This window comes from Festucalex cinctus, chromosome 12, assembly GCF_051991245.1.
Source record: "Festucalex cinctus isolate MCC-2025b chromosome 12, RoL_Fcin_1.0, whole genome shotgun sequence".
NCBI classification, from domain to species: Eukaryota; Metazoa; Chordata; class Actinopteri; order Syngnathiformes; family Syngnathidae; genus Festucalex; species Festucalex cinctus.
This window is the reverse complement of record NC_135422.1, coordinates 4229762-4252910: the sequence shown is the minus strand read 5'-3', so window position 1 is coordinate 4252910 and position 23149 is coordinate 4229762. Positions and strand designations below refer to the sequence as shown.

Sequence of the window (23149 nt, the reverse complement as noted above, 5' to 3'; positions counted from 1 at the left end):
CAGTATTTCACTATGGGTTTGGAGCTGCTGCATGTTTATTCAACCTGAGGACATCTGGAATGTGGGAATGAAGAACTACAGCCTTCAAGGATTAGTAGTCGTGACGATTTAAAGGATGTCCTCTGTATTTTACGACTGCTGGAGTTGCTTATCACATTGCTGCCAGTACTCCCATTTTCCTCAGAGGCAAGTGTGTAGCCTATTGTGTATGTTAGGGAATCCCAAATAAAAGAGGAGAAGTAGGGAGTTGTGTCAGAAGGGGCTGGGAGCTTGTGATCTGCGCACAACTCTCTGTCAGCTTCTCCTCGCGAGTAATCAAATCCTTGTGTCTTCTCATTCTTTCTTCTGTGTATTTTAAATGTTGCAGGTGTTGACTTGACATTAACTTGGTCCTTTCGAGCCGGATCCCAGGACGCCTAAAGGATTCCAGTTGCAGAGTCGACCTCCAGGAAGACCGTGGCCACGGCAAATACTACCCTTTTCTGGGACTGGATTTTCGTCTCTGTGACTGGGATCTGGAAGGCTGACGGGAATCCAAAGGACGAGAAGACATCTGGGTGAGAAAAAATTTACTTTCCGGGGGAAAGTGTGAAGTGAATGTCGACGTAAAATCTGCGCGAAGGTACTGTCGCAGCCTGCACGAAGGTACTGTGTGGGAGGAAAAACCTTGTGAATACTAGTCAATGGCAAGTAAAGGGAACGGAGCCCAGTAACGTCCGTGTAAAGAGACGATGCCGGAGTCGTGTACGTACTTAAATTCCGTGAAACGCAGAAAATAAAAGGGCCTTGTGTGAGTGTGTGAAGTGAATGGAAGTGTAGTGTCATTTGATACTTACTTCATTTTAAACAAACAGGATTGTAAGTGACAACTCATTGTGGAAGCAAAGGCAAGAATTCTCCGCCCTATTGGGTAGAAGCTTGAGAATTACCACAGTGAGAAATTTATTGTCACCCTGTTATTTGAACCTATCAGTCCCTAGGAAACTCTAGGTTCACGGACTGTACCAAATTCATATAAAATGGGGGAAAATAAACAGTAAAAGGTGAGCTATAAGATGAACTATCCAGTAAGGATTGGATGTTCATAGAAAAATTAGATCCATCTAAAATATAGCATTGAAATACGTGGATTACAAGATATACTTTTGCTGGCCAGCTTAATTTACAATAGTAAAAATAATAACAATAATAATGGTAATCCACTACAATATTAAATAAGGAATAAAATGAAATGGAAAGTTGGAGCTTTAACAGCCTAATGATATCGAGGCATAAGTGTATTGTCTGTAAAAGTGTATGTGTGTGGCTTCTCACTGTGTTTGTCTCTGTGAGCTCTTGTATGTGTCTGTGTGTCATATTGTCTAAAGACGACGGCTTAAAAGGGTTTAAATTGTGTATAAGGGGTTGTTAGATCGTGTCTAACATAACTATGTTAAAAACGGTGAAATTGAGAAATTTTGGTCTGTATCAAATATGAGGTGCGTGGACCAAAAAGTGGTCCCAGAAAGGGTCATCACCCGGTCCTCAGGTGAAAATTGTGTATTTTGTTTTTGGATGGTAAAGCTAATTGTTTGAGAGTGAGTTAAGTAGGTGATTGATGACAAGTTGTTGGACTTCTGACAAAAAAAAAAAAAAAAAAAATCCTTTTTATTGGACTGTTTTGAGCATGGGAAATGATAAAAGTCAGAGAGAAACGTGAAAGTAGAATTGATTATGGTAGAATTAGAACAACTGGATAAAGAGAAGATGAATTAGTGGATGATTTTAAAGTGGGATTTGTGAAGTGTTTAGAACAAGTTGTGGTGGTGTAGATGATGATAAGACAGGAAGGTGTAACGTTAGAGGACACTGAGTTAAGAAATTACCCTCAAAAGTATAAAATAGATAGTTTAAAATGATATAGATTATTTGATAAATAATGCTAATCTAGTCTACTAAATACTAGTTTAAAGAAATTTGAAACTTTGAATTAAGTAACTAATGATGGTTTTCAGCTATGACTATATTGTAAAGTGTGTAATGGCACCATTTGTCAAATTGCCAAATGGGGAAGGCCTTGATATCACACTGATAGTAGAAGCTTCTATATGGAAATGCAATGATTTCATGACTTTTTAACAGGTAGTAATTTAAACCTTATTGACTGACTTGAAAATACTTACTAGGAGTTAAATGTTCTAAAAATTCATTACTGTGGTGTTTCTATTTACTAATAGATTTGGTGTGACTCATGCAGATCCAGATTAGAGAACAACATAAAATTGTAAGAAAGAGCCTTTACAATGTCGTTTTGAATATAGTCCTGAAGTTTGTATAAAAGATTAGTTACACGGAGGAATGTTTTCCTAATTGAATTCTGATTTAGCTCCTGCTGTGATTGACTGTGGAATTTAACAAATTCTCCCTCACCAGAACCTGATAAGTAAAATAGGCATTGAAGGGAAAAGATTATTAAAATGGTTTAGAAGGCAAACCTTTTATTAGTGGTGAGTTATTTAAAATAAATAAATAGCTGAGATTTGAATTTGATGAAGAAGAAAAAAATGGCATTTATAATTGAATTTGAATGTTCTTAAAGGAGCACAATTATTAATAGTTGCTTTTCCACCAACAAGCCCAGGATCTTTGAGTTCTGGGTAAAGTGAGTTTTTGGTTGCAAAAGTTCAGCAGGGAATTTAGAATTGTGTTTTTACAGTGTCTTAGAGTTCTCTGTAATTAATTTAAATGAGTTTGATTGAGACGAGCTGCTGTAAAAATACTGACCCCTCAAAGTAACCACCTTAGGTTAGTGAGACCCTGCTGCCGAGATAGTACTTGGATGCCCCATGAGGAATTTTTATTGCCCTGGTAATTGTTGTTGGTGGAAAAACGGCCATTTATTTGAACAAGGTGAACATAAAAAACAAAGATGAAACGAAACCAGTAAGCAGAATTATATTAAATTGGATTAGACCTAGTCTTGGTGTCTACATTAGATGGCAACATGGTAATAAAAAGATAAGCTGAGTAGAAAAAGGGATATCGCTATGTGAAAGGTGTAGGATCTTTGCATTTTTACGACGTAGTCTATATCCTAAATAAATTCTTAAATGGTAGCTGACGCCTTACTACAAAAAGCGAGGGAACTGATTGTAAAGAAGGGAGATGATAAGCTATGTCACTCTGAGCATAAATGTGAGAACGAAAACAATGCCACACCTACGAGTGTCACAGTTGACTGACTACCTGTAAACTGATGATGAGTTTGATACAGTGACACTGCATATAACAATTATGGCAGAACAAATGGAGATGACAGAACTTTTGTTTTTCTTTAAAACTAAATAGGAAGAACTGTTTAACCTGCTTCCTTATGAATTCATTCATTCATTCATTCATTCATTCTGATGTTGGGTTTCTTGACAACATGTAAGTAAGTGGAAATCAGAGCAAACAGATCAGATATCATCTATGCTAAAGATGATTTATTTGAGTAAAATGCTGAATTGGAGATAAATTAGACTAGTGATTAAGGACTCGCAAAGGGCAGAAGTGCTGATTGAAAATACTAAACTTACTAACTGGAAATATATTATTAGATAATTTGGATTCTTGATGAAAATTTGAGGAATGAATAAGTACTATAACAGTACACCCAAATTGTATATTCTGGTCTAAATTTGCACTGGAAGGGAAATATACATACATATATATATTATTACTACAAGGATATTGTGAATGTCCCACAATACCCTCTCAAGCAATTCGAAATTGTTTGGGTACATTTGGGAAGTCAGATTTTGACTTGCATGGACAAAATTCTTCTATGGCATGAAAGAAAATTGAGCTGTGAAATGAAAACCAGCAACAACTTAAAAGAAAGAAGAAATTGGAGAATGATGTAAATAAAGGTGTATTACACTTTTGTGCAACAAGGGTGTAATATTGAGATTGTTTTGATTGTAAAGTGGTTATGATGGAGACCCAACGATAAAACGAAGTAATTTTGTCGGCCCTAAGATTTGAAACAAATTACAAAATGATATCTTAAATTCCTGAGTGAAATTGTGACCTGTTATGAACTTTTGATGTTTGTGATTATACATATATAATTATACATGAATTGGGTGGATAATTATGCTAACAATTCTACTACTGAAATTGAATTGAGATACTGATAACAACGACAATGTTTGACAAATTTTAATAGATAGATGAATGTGAAAAATGCAGTTTGTGATTTAAATTGAACAATGATAGTAGTGGCTTTACGAAGATATTGGAAGGCCATTTGAACAGACAATTGATTGCTGACATGGTTATGAGTTTTGTTTAGAATGCATGAAGTAGAATTTAAGCCAGTATTTTATATTAATTGTGTACAAGATGATTGATATTCATGGTGGCTTTATTATTAACTACATATGGCTTTGGGAAAGATGTGTTACATTTAAACTTGATTATATGGTTGTAAACAATACAAGATGTAGTATGATACAATTAGTTTTGAAGAAATGCCAGACTACTACTATGCTATGGGTAGACTATAAAATTCTATCCGTCCAAGACATGTAAACTACAGTGTTCTTTCGCAAATTAGGGCCAGAGCGGTGAAGGCTACAGGGTCCCAATTGTTTTAAATTCCATAGTTGTTTAAAAAAAAAAAAAAAAAGAAAAGAAAAAAAGTGCTGATTTTGTGGATTTTTGTACAGCTGTGTAATTTTTTGGAAGAGGAAAATGACTGTATGAAGGTTAACCCACTGATATACGAGGGAACACTGTAGTGGAAAAGAAAAAAAAGGAAAAAGGAAAACCTTTTGTAAATATTGTGAAATTATTTTAAATTGCATGCAGCATAAGATTTATATGAAGTGGCTTGGATAATGATTTTGAGTTGTGAGCCATAAAAATGTCTCAAAAGGGGGGAGTTGGTAACAATACGGCAATACCGCATGTAAATTTTATATTTTTAATTTTTTAAGTTTTTATGTTTTTGGAATTTTGTTTTAGAATTTTGTTATACATGGAATTGATGTTTCTAATATTTTACAATTTTTGTTAGTGGCTATGGATTTTATGGAATTGAACAAAAAGTAAGACAATGTCAATATTAACAAGTACTGATTGATGGTCTTAAAAAATGTAACAATGAGTTGAAATTGTTCCAGAAAAACAACTGGATGTTATTATTATGGCAGAAGCATTGTGTGAACAGATCATGTCTCTATATGACGTACTAGTTATTTGGAGTAATGAATGAAAGTCACTTTATATGTTACATTGTTTAAGGGAAAAACAGAAAAGCGAGAAAAATACATGATCAAAGCATGGAGATAAGATAATTGATGATTAAGTAATTTGGGAAATTGTAAAAGGAACAAGACAGTTAAGCTCGTTTGAAATTTCGTGTGGTGGACCATTTAAATTTGCCTATTGTAATAACCTGTTAAGCCGTACAGATGAAAGAAATTTATTCAAGTGACTATATGAGAAGATTGTTTAAATGATAAGGAAGTGAAAATGTTTAATCAAATGCCAGATGACTCTCTATCTCAGCAGGAAGGCAAGCCTCCCATCAAGGGTAGTGACTGACTTTGATTAAAGGTCCAGCCTAAGGTGGGAAGGCCCTTGTAAGTGTTGTTGGCCCCGAAGGTTGTGAAGATCGCTGAACGACTCTCCTGGATTCACCTATCACATGGCACAAAACAGGTACCATTGACTAACAGCTTGCCAGGTTGCGGAACGAAGCCTGACTGAAGTGAGGTCAGAGGAGAAACAAGCAGCTTGACTCGCTGTGAAAAGTCTGACCAAGTAAGTCAGTGAAGACTTTGGGAGCACATTGTTTGCTACCCTCAAAGTTCCCCCAACCGCTGTGAAGTCCAGGACCTGTCTCACTGTGCAGGATGTGTCAGAAGGGACAACTCAAGGAGACGAGTCCCTTTCCTGAATCAAATGGAGCGTAAGATGCGATCAGACGCAGTTGGGGCTGTCTTTTTTATTTTGATTTTTGGGGCCATCATGAAGAGGAAGAGAGACAGCTGGTTGAATTATTAATGCTGAGAATTACATACAGAAACATTGGATAATGTACATTATGATATGCTTGAATTATTTTCAGATCCAGCCGACTATGACTAAAGATTAACATTGCCTCTGAGTGTAAAAGTATTTGTTTTCGTAAATATGATCCTGCAGTTGAAAATCTAATTGAAGTAACTCATAGGTGATCTGAGACTTTGAGCAAATATATAATAAACAGGGGGGAATGTTAGAGTTATTGTGTATATATTATTCTATATTTTCTCTTATTACATAGTTAATTGCCAACTATGTATTCAGTATTTCACTATGGGTTTGGAGCTGCTGCATGTTTATTCAACCTGAGGACATCTGGAATGTGGGAATGAAGAACTACAGCCTTCAAGGATTAGTAGTCGTGACGATTTAAAGGATGTCCTCTGTATTTTACGACTGCTGGAGTTGCTTATCACATTGCTGCCAGTACTCCCATTTTCCTCAGAGGCAAGTGTGTAGCCTATTGTGTATGTTAGGGAATCCCAAATAAAAGAGGAGAAGTAGGGAGTTGTGTCAGAAGGGGCTGGGAGCTTGTGATCTGCGCACAACTCTCTGTCAGCTTCTCCTCGCGAGTAATCAAATCCTTGTGTCTTCTCATTCTTTCTTCTGTGTATTTTAAATGTTGCAGGTGTTGACTTGACATGGACAAATGTATAATCACAAGAAAAACATGTCAGACAATCCTTGTATTCATGTTGAGCACCTGTGTTTGAACTAGCTGCCATTTTGCCTAAATAGTGTTTGGTTCCCACAGCTGATGGATGCATTACCCGCAGCAAGGGAGTCAGCAATTTTCTCCCTAATAGGAGACAGATGCAAGTGAATTCATTCCAAAGCTTATTAAACAAAAGAGCACCAATTGATCACTTCTACTTTGTTCCTCTAATTGCCAGGCTCAACGCTAATCCATAGCTCAGATGCTGTTCTTGAAAGCATAACAAACATGCACAGGTAAACATGTACAGTGAAACAGTGAACCAAGACCCAAAAAGGGGGTTGAAGGGGGCTGGCAGTTGGGGGCAATGGGCATCTATAGCATTTTTCTACCTTTTGATGGGCCATCTGGAAGGTGGGTGAAACCAGTTAGCGTGTCTACAGAGGAAGTTGGAGCAAAACGATACTTCTGCTCGCTCATTTCCCTGTCCACTTCAGTGGGAGTTATAGGGGGAAAAAAGGGGGGGGGGGGTCAAACAGCAAACCTACCTTTAACCCAAGATATAAACTTTTTTTTTTTTTTAATATTTACTGCTTAACAAGGACTTAGTTCACAGTCAACAAAGGGAAGTCATTAAGGACTGCTCTTCTTTCTTTCTGAGCCCCGAGGGGACGCTAAAATTGCTACCAAGTCAGAGCAAAATTATGTGCAAGCAGGCACTTAATGATTGATTTTAAGCAACAATTGACCGCCCAGATTGACGCTCGGTCATGCAGAACAAGCTGATGGGAGAAAAAGCTAAAAATATACTACTGCACAGAACTTCTACTCACGGATGAGCCAACCGTGTCATGTTGCGTTCGCCGTCTGCCCCAAAATGGCTTGAGAGACTCTTCAAGCATGACATAAGCTCCCAGTCAGACATGGTGGGGACAGACCAACATGGACAACCATCAGTCAAGGCCTGTTTATGTGTAAAACAAATATGAATCCAACCTGACAGGGTAAAGCAGGAGACCACTGACCAAATTAACTTTTTATTATTTCAGCACTGGCGCTATGTTTATCTTGCCCCGTCTTCCTCAACGAAGAATGCCGCCATGACAAGCAGGCAGCCTTTCTATACAAGCAGCTTCTTTCCCACATTACTCCTGCAGTTTATCCCCTTACACACAGACCTCGAGAGGCTAACAGCTTTTCATTCATAGGGGTAAACAATACACCCTGACACTCTCTCTTCATCTCAATCAAATCCTCACTTTCGACAAAAGCACTGCCCACACAGGCACAACAAATGAGCCACTTATTTGAATCCACTGCATTTTTGAGCATATGTTGTGTTAAGTGATTAACACCCACAGAGCCCCACAAACGGTTTACAAACACCCTGATCAAAATAGCCCTTAACGAGAGAATGATTGTTCCCCGCTGTGGTCAAAAAGAACAAAAGGTTCCCTTCAACATTATTGAGCCTTTCATACAAAAACTTGCATGCATGCAATAAAAAGGGGAGTTCTGCATGCATTTTAAAGCTATCCCCATTCACACAAAGCTGCAAAAATGCCTGTAATTTAAAAGACGCTGTAATTTGCATTCCCTGCCCATACCATGTACGCACTAACTGCTTGTCTGGCCAGTTTTATTTAAAGCATATTTAACAAATTGTCAATAAATTCTTCATTGAAACACCACATATGTGAAAGACATTCAAACTGATGTGACGTCAGGGTGGACAAGCGGCGGGTACATGTTGTGGCATTTACTGCAAGTATGTTATGTGTGGAAAATGATAATATGGGTAAAGGACAAGGCTGCTGGTCTGGATAGTTGTCACATTTGAGCATGGGACTTCCAGTTGCCTTGTGTCTTCAAGAGGGATTCAGCAAGATCGTAACAATATAAAAAAAAATTAAACAAACTTGACCTCCTTATGGCATCTGGAATGCTAAATTACTTACGGCACACTCTCCTACTCTCAAACACACATGCATAACCGACATTTCATTCCGTTTCTCCCTTTGACTCTTGATGTGTAAACTTACTTCAAGCATCATGCAAGCACTGGATTTTAAGAAAAGTCATGTATGGTGCCAAAATTAGGAGGTCTGGTAATTTCATTACAGATGTAACATACCACAAGGTTCTGATTCTGAACTAAAAAAAAAAAAAAGTTACGTGCCAGATTTCAAGTCCAAGACACACTTATGCAGTTTCCTGTCTAGACCACCTGGATGGTGACTATTAATTGTACTGGGGCAACATTTGGGCCTGAAATGATCTTGAAGATATTTTGTCCGCAAGGTCAAGTAGGGTCAAAGAGGGACAAAACGGAACTTTTCACTAGTAGCTGATTGATTTTGCTCCTTTCTTCTTCGGCAGCTGGTCATTGACCTAGCTCAGCTTGCATTCTAAAAGCAAAAACTCAAGGAATCACACTGGGGCAGTCATTAGAGGAGAACAATTGGCTTTGGCTGGGTTAAATGTGGGCACCGTGGGGGGTGAGTGAGAAAGAGGAAATGGCAAAGGATTCAGTGGCATCAAGCGCCTTAACTATTCTCACAAGATTTGCCTTAAACATTAAATAGAAAGCCAGCCACTAAAAAGACAAGACACAGTGAAGCAACTGAGCAAAGTTCCCTTAACTGAAAGTGTCCAGTTCAAACAAACATCGCTTATCTCACTGAAACTCACGCCCCCATAAAGAATTGCCAAACGTTGGAATGAATTGTGAAATTACACACACAAAAAGCAATTCAGCACAGAAATCATATGCCAGAGTTTCACATGAGAGGAGCAGATCGTCAGGAATGTATGTGCTGCACTGTTTTGCTTAACCGAGCCAAAGAGGACTCATAGCTGAAATACAGTACACGTCTATGGTGAAATTTACAGTACATGTAACGGCTTGGAGTTGATGACGTAGGCGCTTTGAAGGTGTCTCTTTGAAACGGATGAAACAAACTACTTTATGACCATCAAAAAATGTGATTGACTCGCTGTACGTTTAATATTGCGTACTAGACATAAGCACCCGTATCAGCAATATTAACGCCAACCTCAAATCTTCTTTGTATTTCAACATAATTGTCCAAATGTTTGCATAAAACAGGCTTGAATGTAGTTCACTTACCAATTTCTTGTCTTCCGGCGAGCTTTTGCCACGAGTAAAAGTTTGACTCGGTAGTTTCTTGGTAAGAATACCACTGGCACGCCGTTAATTCCTTAATTTTCACATGTTAAAGTCCCAGGGACACGCACAGCTTCGTTCTTCAGGTATGCCTCTCACTCGCGCAGATTCCAACTGACGGAATCGTCTCATCTCTTTCAAGAGCTGCAAAGTATACCCGGTGCGTTCAATACATGTCGGAAATATCTAAACCATCGTTATAAACTATGTGTTAGGGGGAAATCGTTTTGGCAGACACAAGAGTATTTAAACACTATGAAAACGTCTCATTATGAATATTTTACTGCAAATTAGTACCCTCGCCGCTTTTACGTACAAAGCGACTGCCAACATGTCCCAAATTCCTTTAGATCCCAAAATATACGAGGACCCTGAATGTAGCAGAGGGACGACTGCTTTTGACATCTCTGCTGTTTTCCTCCAAACATCTGGCATGTAGTGCAACGCTAACTAACTGCAGGAACCAAATATCTCTACTCAAAATGGCAGTTTCTTTCTTTCTTTCTTTCTTAAACCATCTACTTCTTAATAAACATTTTCTTTAAAATTTTAAATCGTAGAAGTCTTGGTTTTGCAATGTAAATAAAACTAATAATTTATACATAAACATGCAGGGGAAAAACAATTTAAATTTGATTGATCAAATGCGCAAGTTTGTATGATGTCTTTTTCACATTACTGTTTTTTAAAGGAATGCTTTGGCAGGGGGATGTGAATAGACACAAACAAATCGTAACGCTTACAATTACATTTATGAGGGTCAGGTCATCTGAAAGTTTGGCCCACAAAAGAGGGCTTCAGTGAATCAATTGTGCTGGATGATAATTTATGTGAGGCTGATTAAAAGGATAGGGCGTCTTTGCTTCGACTTCTCCCTCTCTATTTTCTCCTTCCATACAGGAATATGCTGCTTGCTGAACGTTTCATCGAGGGACTATAAAGATAATATAGGACTGGGCAACTTTCATTCAGCGGCACAAAAAGTATTGAGGCGCCATCATTAAAATATTAGCGACAGGGTTTCAATAGGTTTCTTTGCTTCATTCAAACCCGACTAAAGTTTATTGTGATCACTGATCATTCAACACTGCAATACTGCCATCTGCTGGTCAGAATGGGAACTGGTGACTGCAATTAGTGACGAATACTGTTTATTGTATAATTACTGTCATAGGCGGCAAAAGTCCACACACTCTTTAAGTAGTAGTTTTTTTTTGTTTTTTAATGAAGCAACGGTTCCACATATTTTTTTTAACAGTGTATAATTTTTTTTTCCAATGTTCGTTCGTTTTGGTTTAACCATCACAACCCTACTTAAGACAATAACTTATGAAGCGATAAGCAAGGCTGCTTTATTTAGGTATGTCTTATCAAGGAACAATGTATTATGCTTGTTATAAAAACATGTTTAAAAACGAAACATTCCTTCTAAAAACTATAACAATCAAGATTACGGATTATTCCTGCTATTCATATTATCCAAGAGCATGAGAAGCAGATTAAAACATTCTAATTATAAACAGGAGACATGAGTATGTTAATGGCACTACATAACTCAAACATTACGTTTAAAGAACATATACTTTAAGTAACAGACCATTATGAACCTGGACTAAATTAAGTATATAGAGGTAATTTAACAAATGAAATGACTTGAGTTCCCTGTTAATCTAAATAGGAGCTGATCGTCAACAAGACAATGCTTAAAATAAATGTAATGAAAATCAAATATTTATCAATCACACATTTTCCAAGTCTCTGCCTCCTGTACATATTGCCTTTGAAAACTTTACACACACAAAACAGTTCCACATGTAGAGTGAAAAGACAGTGTTGTCTCTCTAATCAATCAAAGTTCGTTCAGTAAATGACACGGCTGTGGCGTCTGCTCTCATTTACCACACATATAGTGGGGTCAGATGGGTTTGGTGGTACTGTTGTAGACAAGATGCTCCCTGTCCTCTAAGGTGAGTGGAGCGTTGTTGACAGGCACACGGTGATGCTGTGAGGACTTCTTCTTTCCCTTCATGAAGCAATACAAGAGGATGCCCAATAGGATGACGATGGCTATAGCCAGGACGGCTGCTATTGCTATAACACCTTTAAAAAAAAAAAAAAAAAAAAAGGCATCAATGGTTCATTTGATGGAGGATTACATGGGAATGCTTTATATGAATTTAAATTACAAGGATAGTTACATACCTGTCTGACTTTCAGACACTCTACGCTCAAACTCCTCTCTTCTTGCAAAGACATCTTTTTCTGGAAAAACAAGCAAACAGATCAATAGAATCAGTAAAAGTAAGTGAATTTTATTTGAAATTTTCCAAACCACTCTGCTGGCAAAAGAAAAGAAAAGAGAGAAAAAAAAAAAAAAAAAAAAAAAGACTGTGCTCAGACACATTAGCTATTCTGGCCTTATTTGATCCAAATTGAAATTAATATTAATAATACATAACATTTTCCATGTGTTTTTTTTCCCATCCTCTTGGCTATCAAATTTTACCCGAGTCGCCAATCTGAGGAAATAACCTAGGGCAAAAGAAAATGCTGGCAAAACCAAAATCCGTTACATGTCCAAACTAAAGCTTTACTTCCAACAACAGCTTAAGCGCTAAAAGGAAAATAAACGGTTGATTGACTGATATGAATGCCACATACTGCAAGTGTGATTTAAAAAGGACAGTTCATAAAAGGCGTGAAGTCAGTGAGTACCAAGGTTGTAATATAGGTTTAGATTTTTCATTATTGATATTTTATTTAGTTCTGACTTTTTTTTTTTTTTTTTTTACTGTTTTGACTGGTTTGAATTATGTAAATCACTTGCTTCCCCCCTTCTCAAATACAGTGTATTTGTCGGGTGCAAGGTTTAAAAAAAATAAAATAAAAATGTCATAATAGGTATTGTGTAATAAAAAAAAAAAAATAGAGTCCAAAATAGTCCAAGTCCACAGAACTTTTAAGTATACGTGGAGTGCATAGCACTGCTTCAAAGATTAGAAGCAGATATATGCCAGTGGTCAAAAATCAAAACAACAGTAGCCAGGACACACAATACATTTGCTTTACATGACAATGTAAAGCAAAGCCAATCATGAGACACGTGCTTTGTTTTTGTTTTAACTTGCATAGCCTTCCCCATTGTAAACAAATGCAAATTTACGTGGTTTGAGAGTGTGAATTGCTTCCCCTCCATCTACTGCCGGCTCTTAATTTAGCTTCTATTTCAGGAAATGGGCGCAGGGCTTGTGCCAAGGTCAGCTTTCTTGTACAAAGTTTCAAACTTCTTAAGTAGACTTCCAAATTTGTGAGTGCTCTTCCCCTTGAGAAGTATTCCACACAAACTCAGATGATTTGATTCTACTTTGCATTTTGTCTGTGACAAAATTATTAAGTCAAAGAAATTCCTCCACCGCCTTCTCCAATATCCTCAGACTCCACGCAAGGGCTCGGATTTCACAAAAATCAGATCATTTTCTTTATTATTTTAAGGTATTTCATTCATTTTCGTAAACTATAATGAAGCTTGTTTTTTTTTTTTGTTTTGTTTTTTTAAATTGTTTTTATTTTATTTTAAAAAAAAAAATAAAATAAAAAAAAAAAATAAAAAAAAAAATAAAAAAAAAATAAAAATAAATAAATAAAAAAATAAATAAATAAATAAATAAATAAATAAAAAAATAATAAAAAAGAAATAAAAAAAATAAAAAAATAAATAAATAAAAAAAAAATATATATATATATAATGAAGCTTGTTGAGTACCGCCCACCTGTTACTCCTCTGCAGACCTTCATACAGGTCTCCTTCGAATCAAATCTGTTTTCGTTTCCCTGGCAACCGCCGTAGTTGAAGCGAATGCAGGTCTGCTGGAGGGGGTTGTAGTACCACTTAGTGAGAGTGTCCCTGCAGCTGCCCGTTTGTGGAGGCTCAGTGCAGCGCACTAACAAGAGGAAATGAAGATTAAAATCATCAGAAATTACATATTTTTACTCTAACAATCTTGTCTCCGGAAATAAAAAAAATCACCTTTTTGCTCATCCACTGGAATCTTCAGCAAAATCTGAAATGTGTTGTCCACTGATATAAAATAAGATATATATTAATTGAGGCAAGCTTATAATTCCACCTAAGTTTCAAAAAAAAAAAAAAAAAAAAAAAAAAAAAAAGATTCTTACAGTCTTTGCATTTTTGCTCATCGGAGCCGTCACTACATTGAGCAATTGTATCGCACTCCAAGCCTGGTTCCAAACAGCAGCCATTTGCGCAGGTGAACTGCCCTGCAGTGCATACAACGCCGCACTTTTCTGCCATGGAACATATAGAAAAAACACTATTAGCATTAAGACATAATCCAGGCTAGAATATCTAATGCATTAGGCGCAATAACGACGTACCTTGTTGATCCGGTACTGGTAAACCCCTACCACCTCCGCTCCTTTTTTCTGAAGGGAAGGAGAAGAAAAAAAAGAAAGAAGTAGTTTTCACCAGACAACAATTGAGACATTCAGCAGCCCTGCCAGGCATTAGGATGGTTAGTGGAACACTCATTTCAGTCAGGAAGGCGTATTTGTCCCAACTAAATCACACACTTCCTTTCTGGTTGGTGCTTATGTATTATATAATTAGGGAGAGCAGACTTTTAGACATGTCCACTTGTACGGACCAATAAAAGCAGGGATTATATTACCTCAATTAGCAAAATTCTATTGCACTGAAGCTTCCATTTCTCTTCCGCCCTCTTGCACAGTCTGATAGTGATGGGACAAATTGTGCTGGGGCTTCGATGCACGTGTCGAGAAATCAAGGAAGTAATATAAGAAGCACGAGTTACCGTGATTAATTTAACAGACAGACAAGCATTAAAGCGTAATGGATACCTGGCAATTTTGTGTATTATTTGCCATGTTGGAACTTGGCCAATTTCCTCTGACAAATGTTTATTCAAGGAGCCTGCTTTAAAAAAAAAAAAAAAAAAAGAATTTGAAAGTGAAAAAAAACAGGAAGCATTGACCCTATTTTTGCTGAAGAGATCAGAGATAATTGAATGTCTCAATCCCGTCTCATCCTGCATTTTATTCACACACAAGTTATGGGCATGACTATTGATGTATATTGTGAGATAAGTCGTTAGTTTAGAAAAAAAAACAGGGATCAATCAGTACACTGTTTCAGTTAACATGGCCATTGATTATTGTCAGTCTCTCAGAATTTCTCTACTTTTTCCTTTATCCTCACCTGTTTCCTCTCCATGTGGCAGATCTGTTTTTTTCTTGACAATCATGCCATGTTTTTGTGGTTTGATTTAAAAATAAATAAATAAATAAAAATAAATAAAAAAGTCACAGTATAGTATACTATATGTGGATCCCCAAAAGTCGATAAAAGTTTTTCTGTTGCTTATGTGCCGTGCTCAATCTCAATCGCTTGGTGTGCGTTGGCGATTGGCCAAGTCTGATGTTTTCACAATGGTCCACTTAAGTCATGTTCGGGCATATCGCTTGGTGTGCGGCAGGCCGAACAGAATCTAATTAGGTGCAACTTGTTGACAGGAAAATATTAGTCAAATGCAACCTTCTGCTTATTGAGTGAAGAACCAAAATGAGCAGGATTTAAAAGCGGTTGAACCACAAATTGTCATTGTTAGTGTGCCATATACTTTTAATACATGCAAATATATGCAAAATTGCAAATAGCATCATTTGCAATTTAAAAGCAAAGTGCACCAACATCGCTCACATACACTTAGACTGCATACTCGCAATACAAAAATATCTCTTGGAAATTTCAAGGAATGCATATTGGAAGAGAAGCAAACATACCTGTGCCATAGCATGCATTTGTGCACTCGTCCTTAGTAAGATAGTTGTTCAGGTTTTCCCTGCAGCCACCGAACACAAACTCTTCGCACTTCTGAGAAGCAGCGTTGTAGTGCCACCGAGGGAAGGCACCACGACATGGTCCAATCTTCTTTGGAGCCATGCAGTGATCTGTAAAAAAAGTAAAGTTAATTGTTAGTTGATTTCTTTATTATTTTACAGATATTGTACTTGAAAACAATAAAACGCGCAAAACGGTTCTCCGTATTTGTCTCCATTATTAATACACAAACTAATAGGCAGCATGAAAACCTATTTCCCTGTTTTAAATTGGCAACCGGTTCAATTAATTTAACGTACTGAACTGTTTCTCAAGTTATGACTAATATCCAAATGACATTCAATGTACAACAGACACCAGCAACAAAGGTCACTTTCTCTGAAACCTGATCTTGTGTTTTTTTCTTATTTTTTTTGTAGCCCATTACAGCAGTTTGTGGTGTCTGGTTTAAAAAGTAGAGACTACATAAGACGGTACTGTGGATGAAGACAATTAAAAAAAAAAAAAAAAAAAAAAAAAAAAGAGACTACACAAGACAGTATTGTGTATGGAGACAAAAAAAAACAACAACAACAACAAAAAGATGCTTGTTTAACGCTGTGGTCCACATAGGAAAATGTACTTTTTATGCAGCTGATGAGACATACTATGCTCATCTTACATGACATTTTACAAAGAGCTGCCTTTGACTATACATCATTCAAGATACAACATTGTTCTATTGTACAAGTTTGGCTCAAACCTATGACCTCATTGCTAGAAAAAATATCTACCGGTAAATTTAATAAATACAGAATGTGTCTTTCAAATGCCACCAAAGACCAGTGGGGAAAAAAAAAAAAACAGTTCAAAATGTTTCTTTCTACAAATGCTGGAGAACATTGCAGATTTAGATACCTAAAGGTGACCTTCAAATGTTCCCACAGATTTTAGACGGTTACCTTTTACTCAGTGAATCTCCACTTGAATGAAACCTGGCTCTGTTTTTTTGTTCTCTTCCTGCTTCTACTATAGCCCACATTCCAAACAAGCTATTAATGGATAATTTAACCGAATTGCTGAAGCCCTGACATTATTCTACACGGTGCACTTAAAGTAAACCACTGAAAGTAAATATATTCATGTACCATCAATGGATAAACCGAAAAGTCTTCTAATGACATTCAATTGATAGAGGATGATTGGAGTGTTCTCGTTTACGAAATCTTAGGTGAAACCAGACCGACAGGTTCTGTTGAGTCGGGGGTGGAGGGAGTGGGAGTATACCAAATACACTCCTCACTTCCGTTTTCCAGAGGTGTCAGAACATAAACATGAGGATTTACGTCAGCAGGTCATGGGCGGTATTCTGAGGAAATGACCTTGATAGTGGATTGAATATAAAGGAAGCGGAGATTAAAGCAGTCAGATCAAATGTTCTACTTCTCTTATCTTTTTTTAACGTTCCATCATTCAGCCTGTAGGAATTAAGTCAACAAGTCTTGACAGGTTTCATCACATTAAAAGACAAAGGCTCCACAATGCAAGAACAACAATGAGGTCATCTTTTCAGAGGTGTTCAGATTGGATTGTAAACAGGGAAATACTGAGTAAAACAAATAGAAATGTGAACATAAAGGAAAAAGATGTAGGTTTGCAAAAAGCCACGAGGAAATAACATGAGCATAAGGGTATTGTCTCAACATGAAACAAAACAGGTGCCTCTGAAGGGGCTCAATGGAGACGTCAACAAATATGGTGATCATGCCAGAAGAAAGTGGTTAAAAACTTCTGTTTCCTTATTTTAAGCATTGTTCCTCATCTACTATGTCTCGTATCACTGTTTTACTAACTACAGAGAGTGTAATACGTGTATGAATGATATTAAATCTATTTTTAAATTTTTATTGTCTATCCATCATCTACTGCTTATCCAGGATATTTTTTATTGTTCGCAATAAAAAAAAAGGGGCCTTCCAAGGGTTGGTCCTCAAGAGCTCCTCCCATTACCCATGTCTCCCTCCTTCACCACAACTGATTGAAATCACGATCGTTATCAGGCTTCTGCAGAGATTGAAGATGATCTTATTGATTTGATTCAGGTGTGTCAGAGGAGGGAAACGCAGAGAACGGGCTACAATAGGGACTTAGAGAACCCACGTCCACAACAAGTTATCTGATAAAATGAGTCTTTTCGATTACGTACATTATATTTTCTTGATCATATTGAACATTTTGGCCCTGAAACTTCTGTCCACCCTGTCATAATGGGGTAAGTGCGCCTTTCAGAAAACCCTCTGAAGTTTTCAGTGGCACAATATCAAGCATTCTGTCTTTCTAAAACAATGGCTAGTTGCTAGTTGAGTACAACACATACTCAATATGTTTGACAATTTTCATCATTTGTGTGTAGCTGAACGTTGACAACTTTTACAGGTTCCACTTTGTCATAATGAAATATCAATCGATATAAACCTTTTAGAAATCATAAATACATTTTTTTTAAACCGCAGTCTTGCTAACTGAATCATGTTGCTAGCAGTAGATCATAAAACGCTAATGTTAGCCAAAATGTTCACTGTGAGTGTCCACCATGTCAACAAGCTCAAATATTTTGTTGTTTGCATGCATTCTTATATTGCCTGCTTGCAGTTAATTTATTCAAAAGTGTGGGATCTTGAGCAATTTGCATTTCTATGAATTGAATGGTGATATTGACTCATATGTAAAGGCACGGAAAAGTTGAGAATAAAGCTGAGATACTTACGTTCCGACTGTTCAGGCGTGAGAACCAGAACTGTGACTTTGGTCGAGTCCGACTGACCAATAGTGTCCGTGACGGTCAATTGGAATTTGTACATTCCCGACGTCAGATTGGACACAATAATCTGGTCTTCAAAACCGGTTTTCTGGATGAAAACAAAGCCTTGGTTACCAATTGGGACGCATCTCTTCCTGAGACTTCAAGAAAGATGCTAACGTTGACTCACCTCAATAACAGCATAGGGATACTCAGTGAGCATTTGCCACATGTAGGACACGATCCCTTCATCATCTTTGCTCTCCAAGCCGTTCAGCGTCACGCTGTCCTGAGGCTGGACCACGCGGTCCTGGCCTCCATTGGCTACCGGTGGACGGTCGGTTTCCTCTGGAGCGAGACACCATGGTGACAGTTTTATTAAACAAGAACTGATTGTAGTTAACTGATTCCAATTAAATCCTCTTAAAAGCTCATACGGCAACACATTCATGAGTAAAATGAAGCTGCGGTAGAAGAGAAACCAAACACTACACCAGGGGCCATAAGGGCTTGGCGTGTGTGAACATGCTGAAGTGGAGGTTTCTACCCTAGTTATGTGACCTCCCTCATCCTCCATCGTGAGTGCAAACAGACTCGTGGAACCCACTTGGGGGAAGCTGCATCACTTAATGTTGAAGTAGGAGGTTTAAATTCCATTAAATTAGGTGCCAATTTTCTAATTGCCAAAGGAAGAGAAACTCTTGGAAACAGAAGTCATTTAAAGTCATTCACAGATGAGATGTAGATCTAGATTTTTACACAAAAGTGATTTTACAAGGGAGTGACAGATTGTGACAATCAATTTAACACTTAAAACTTAAAAAGAATGTTACAAGAATATAGTTGATTGTACTAGCAACTTCCCAAAACAATGGTTCACAAACATTTTATACCAAGTCAGGGCTCTAAACTTTTTTTTTTTACCTACTAGAATGATAGTGGCCCATACCAAGAAATTTTTAGGGCACAATTACAAAATTTATGGCCGTACACTTTAATTAAATCAACTTGTTTAGTCAATATTCAAATTTCCACTCATTTGCATTATACACCCATTTACATAACCGCTTATTCCTCACAAGGGTTACGTGGGTGCTGGAGCCTATCCCAGCCGGCTTCGGGCAGTTGTATCATTTGCATTATATTATTGCTAAATGGGCTGAAATATAGAGCACGTTTGTCAGCAACAATAAAACAAACATTCAATTACAATAAGGAAATAAAAAAAAAAACTGGACTTGAATACTGAGCTAATTCAAATATTCTTCGGTTAAGTTAAAAACTGTACTTAACCACTCCAACAGTCCCACTCCCAAAGATTTAATGCAAAATACATTTTACTTAAACAAGTAAAACGAAACTGAGGCAATTAAAGCCTGAACACACTCTGAGAATCACTGTCCTAAAACATTCTTAAATAAATTATCTCCAATAAGTCCCCTTTACTCTGTTTATGGATTACGATGTAAAGGTCAGTGGAGAGGTCACCAATCACCATCTTTTTTTTCTTTTTTGCCATGTACACACATGGACACGACACTTGACCTATGGATTTGACCCATCACAACACACATTTTGTTTACTAGTACACTCAAAAAGATATATTATGACCAGGGTGCGCGATTAGTCTTACTTGGTGGGACATCCACCTCTAGGTAGCTCTCATAGAGGGAGTCCAGGATGTAGTTGTAGTAGCCTTTCTTCCTGACAAAGCGACAGGCGTACTTCTTCTTGTAGAGGCAGTTAAAGAGGAAGCAGGATTTGATGGAGTTCTCCTCAGCACCCCCCTGCATGAAGGCCACATTGCACTTCGACTCCTTACAGCAGGCCGCCATGCAGTCTCTGGAGCGGTCCAATTTGGGGGACGAGATGAACTTGGCCCCGTCTTTCACGGACTCGTCGACGTCCAACACAAAATCGTCCCGGCCTTTCTTAAATGCAGCCAAACACTCCTCGCCTGTCTCCTGACTGAAGGCGCACCCCAAAAATACCAGTAACAACACCAGCGGCCACCTATCCATAGTTATAATAACGATAACAATACAAATAAAGTCCCTCTCGAATTCAAAATGGGTTTCCTAGCGCCACCTGTAACGAAACCAAAGCCAATAATTAACTACAAATGTCTTCCTGTGAGCTTTAGGCCGCGAGGGGCGAACAGAAACGCGGCCGCGTTACCTTTTCACGAAAAAATAAAAAATAAATAAAACCGAAAAACATCCACGAAGAGTAAAGTCCTGCCGAGCCTCGCCGTCAGTGACGCTTTAGTGACTGAAAGACTCCAAAGTTTGATCCCTACAAAGCGTTGTAGCGTGTGACGACACCGGCCGAGTGACTCAATCTTCACTCACCTGGCTGAGAGAGACAGGAAGTGAAATTCCACCCGCGACATACCACGCCCTTCCCTCTCTCTCTTCCCCCTCTCTCTTAACCACATTACGCAAATCCCCGAGAAAACAAATCCGTGCATAAAGTACAGAAACACATGCGTTTTTACAAATTATTGTTGACCTAAGACAAAATGTAGTTGTAATTAAAAAAAGTGATTCCTATATGTATTATTTAAAATGCCAAATACAAAAGTGGACCACCTCATTTTCACTGCATGTTTTTGTTCAGGATATCTCAGATTCACCGATTCTCGGAATTTGTTTGTTTTGTTTTTGGATCTATCTATGTAGAGAAAAACAAACAAATCTGAACATGCTTTATTATAATTTCCATGACTAGATGCTCGCATAATGGTTAGTGTTGGCTGTAAACATGCAAGAAACATAAATGAATGAATGAATGAATGAATGAATGAATGAATGAATGAATGAATGAATGGAATGAATGAATGAATAATCAACGCCATCATCATCATCATCATCTTCATCACCATCACTTGTACACTGAAAAATGCGTGCTAGCTAAGCCGTTTTACTTGTGTTTTTTAAGGCTATAGACTTTAGCAGTTTGATATTTGTAATTTAGCATTTGAAATACTTATGTACTGTTTTGGGATTATGGTTTGTGGTATATTTATGTTTGCTGGTCTCAAACTCACAGGGCGGGGACCATTTGCAGCCTGCAGAATGATAATTTGAGCCCCAACTTGACATAAAATTTTAATGTTAGTGCGACCCCCGCACCTTATAGATTTTTGCTGTGTCATTGCCCCTTTTTAAAATCACTTTCGGCGACCAGTTTTGGGCGAAATGTAATTCTAAAGTGACATGAAGTGTCATCCAGTATAATTTCATCACCCTGTTGTTTCATTGTTTTGCATGTAGCTAAAAGAGAGGTAGCCGAAATATTAAAATATCTATCTATCTATCTATCTATCTATCTATCTATCTGTCTATCTATCTATCTATCTATCTATCTATCTATCTATCTATCTATCTATCTATCTATCTATCTATCTATCTATCTATCTATCTATCTATCTATCTATCTATCTATCTATCTATCTATCGACAAACCTGGTTGCATTTCCCATTTCTTCCAAAAGGTGGCAATACAGCCTTACCTGCATCAAAAGTGGCCGCTTTCCCTAAACAGCTTAGTCGAGTAAAACATGCTTTTATCTAGCTTCTTCGAATGTCAAAATATACATGTAGCACATTACTTCACTTCACGAGTGATTTGGAGCTGACTCATGCACTGAGTCATGATTTACATCATCACACGACGAAACCACGAGGGCATTAACCGGAAGTTGTGGCACGAGCTGTGACGTCATCGACGATCAACTTGACATGCTCTTTATAACCCGTTATTACAGTGGCCCTTTCACGACGCCCGTTTGTGCTTTCATCTCCAGTGCCCGTGGCTGAGGTGAGCAAGCTTTCGGCACATCATGCGGTCCTTAACAGTGCAGAACTAAGTAGCATAATATCAGATGAATGAATTTGTGAAGCAGGAAAGGTGAGCTGCAGCAAGGATCTCAATAATTCAGCTGCATCAGCGATTGTAGTGTTCATGTGTGGCCGTGGCTGATTAAAAGCCCCTACCAGCAGAATCTTATTATAGCTAATCACAATTAAAATGTAATGGAATCATTGGAAACTTTGACGAACTGGATGGTGACACGATGAATTGTTAACCTTTGTTTAGTTGTAATGATGATATGTCACTGATGTATTCATATGGAAACAAAATGGGTTGGTGTTTTTGTACATTTTTTTTTTTACAATTTTTTACATAAAGTGAAATGAATACAGTAAAACAGTAAATAGAGAATTGGAAACCATTTCATATTTATGCTTATATTAATTGTTTTACACCCAGCACTATATTGCATCTGTGGTTGTTGGTAAAGTGTTCTAGCAATCAAGTTGACTCTCCATAGCCTACTAAAAAAAAAAAAAAAAAAAAAAAAAAAACCTAACAAAAATAAAATTACCGGTAACTGTACTTATATCTTATTACATTAATGGAACTAACAATAATTATAGCGATATTGCCCTTTGTTTTCATCTTTGACAATATGATACATTAGCTTTCAGGGTTCATTTTACTTTGTTTCTCTGTACAGAAGAAGGAAGGTCAAATATTTGAGAATTACAATTTACTTTATTACACAATGATTAGTGACTTTTTTTTTTATCG

At 37.4% G+C, this 23149-nt stretch overlaps 2 protein-coding genes across 3 annotated transcripts in view; both read right to left on the bottom strand.

Annotated features, from left to right (window-relative positions):
• LOC144031786 (pleckstrin homology domain-containing family G member 3-like) overlaps nt 1-10056 on the bottom strand; it is a 34297-nt gene extending 24241 nt beyond the window's left edge. For both annotated transcript variants that reach the window (XM_077539210.1, XM_077539211.1), the window contains exon 1: nt 9840-10056. The gene's annotated coding sequence lies outside the window, so the exon portion shown is untranslated. The remainder of the gene's footprint in view (nt 1-9839) is intronic.
• A 1167-nt stretch (nt 10057-11223) lies between these two features.
• spint1a (serine peptidase inhibitor, Kunitz type 1 a) lies at nt 11224-20898 on the bottom strand. Its single transcript, XM_077539467.1, has 11 exons — nt 20732-20898; nt 20187-20641; nt 18744-18901; nt 18521-18662; nt 15717-15884; nt 14292-14339; nt 14073-14201; nt 13924-13974; nt 13667-13837; nt 12099-12158; nt 11224-11996 (listed from the first exon to the last, which is right to left on the bottom strand). Exons 2-11 carry the CDS (start codon nt 20572-20574, stop codon nt 11812-11814), a joined length of 1500 nt encoding a protein of 499 aa, XP_077395593.1. The 5' UTR covers nt 20575-20641; nt 20732-20898; the 3' UTR covers nt 11224-11811.
• Between the last annotated feature and the right edge of the window lie 2251 nt (nt 20899-23149).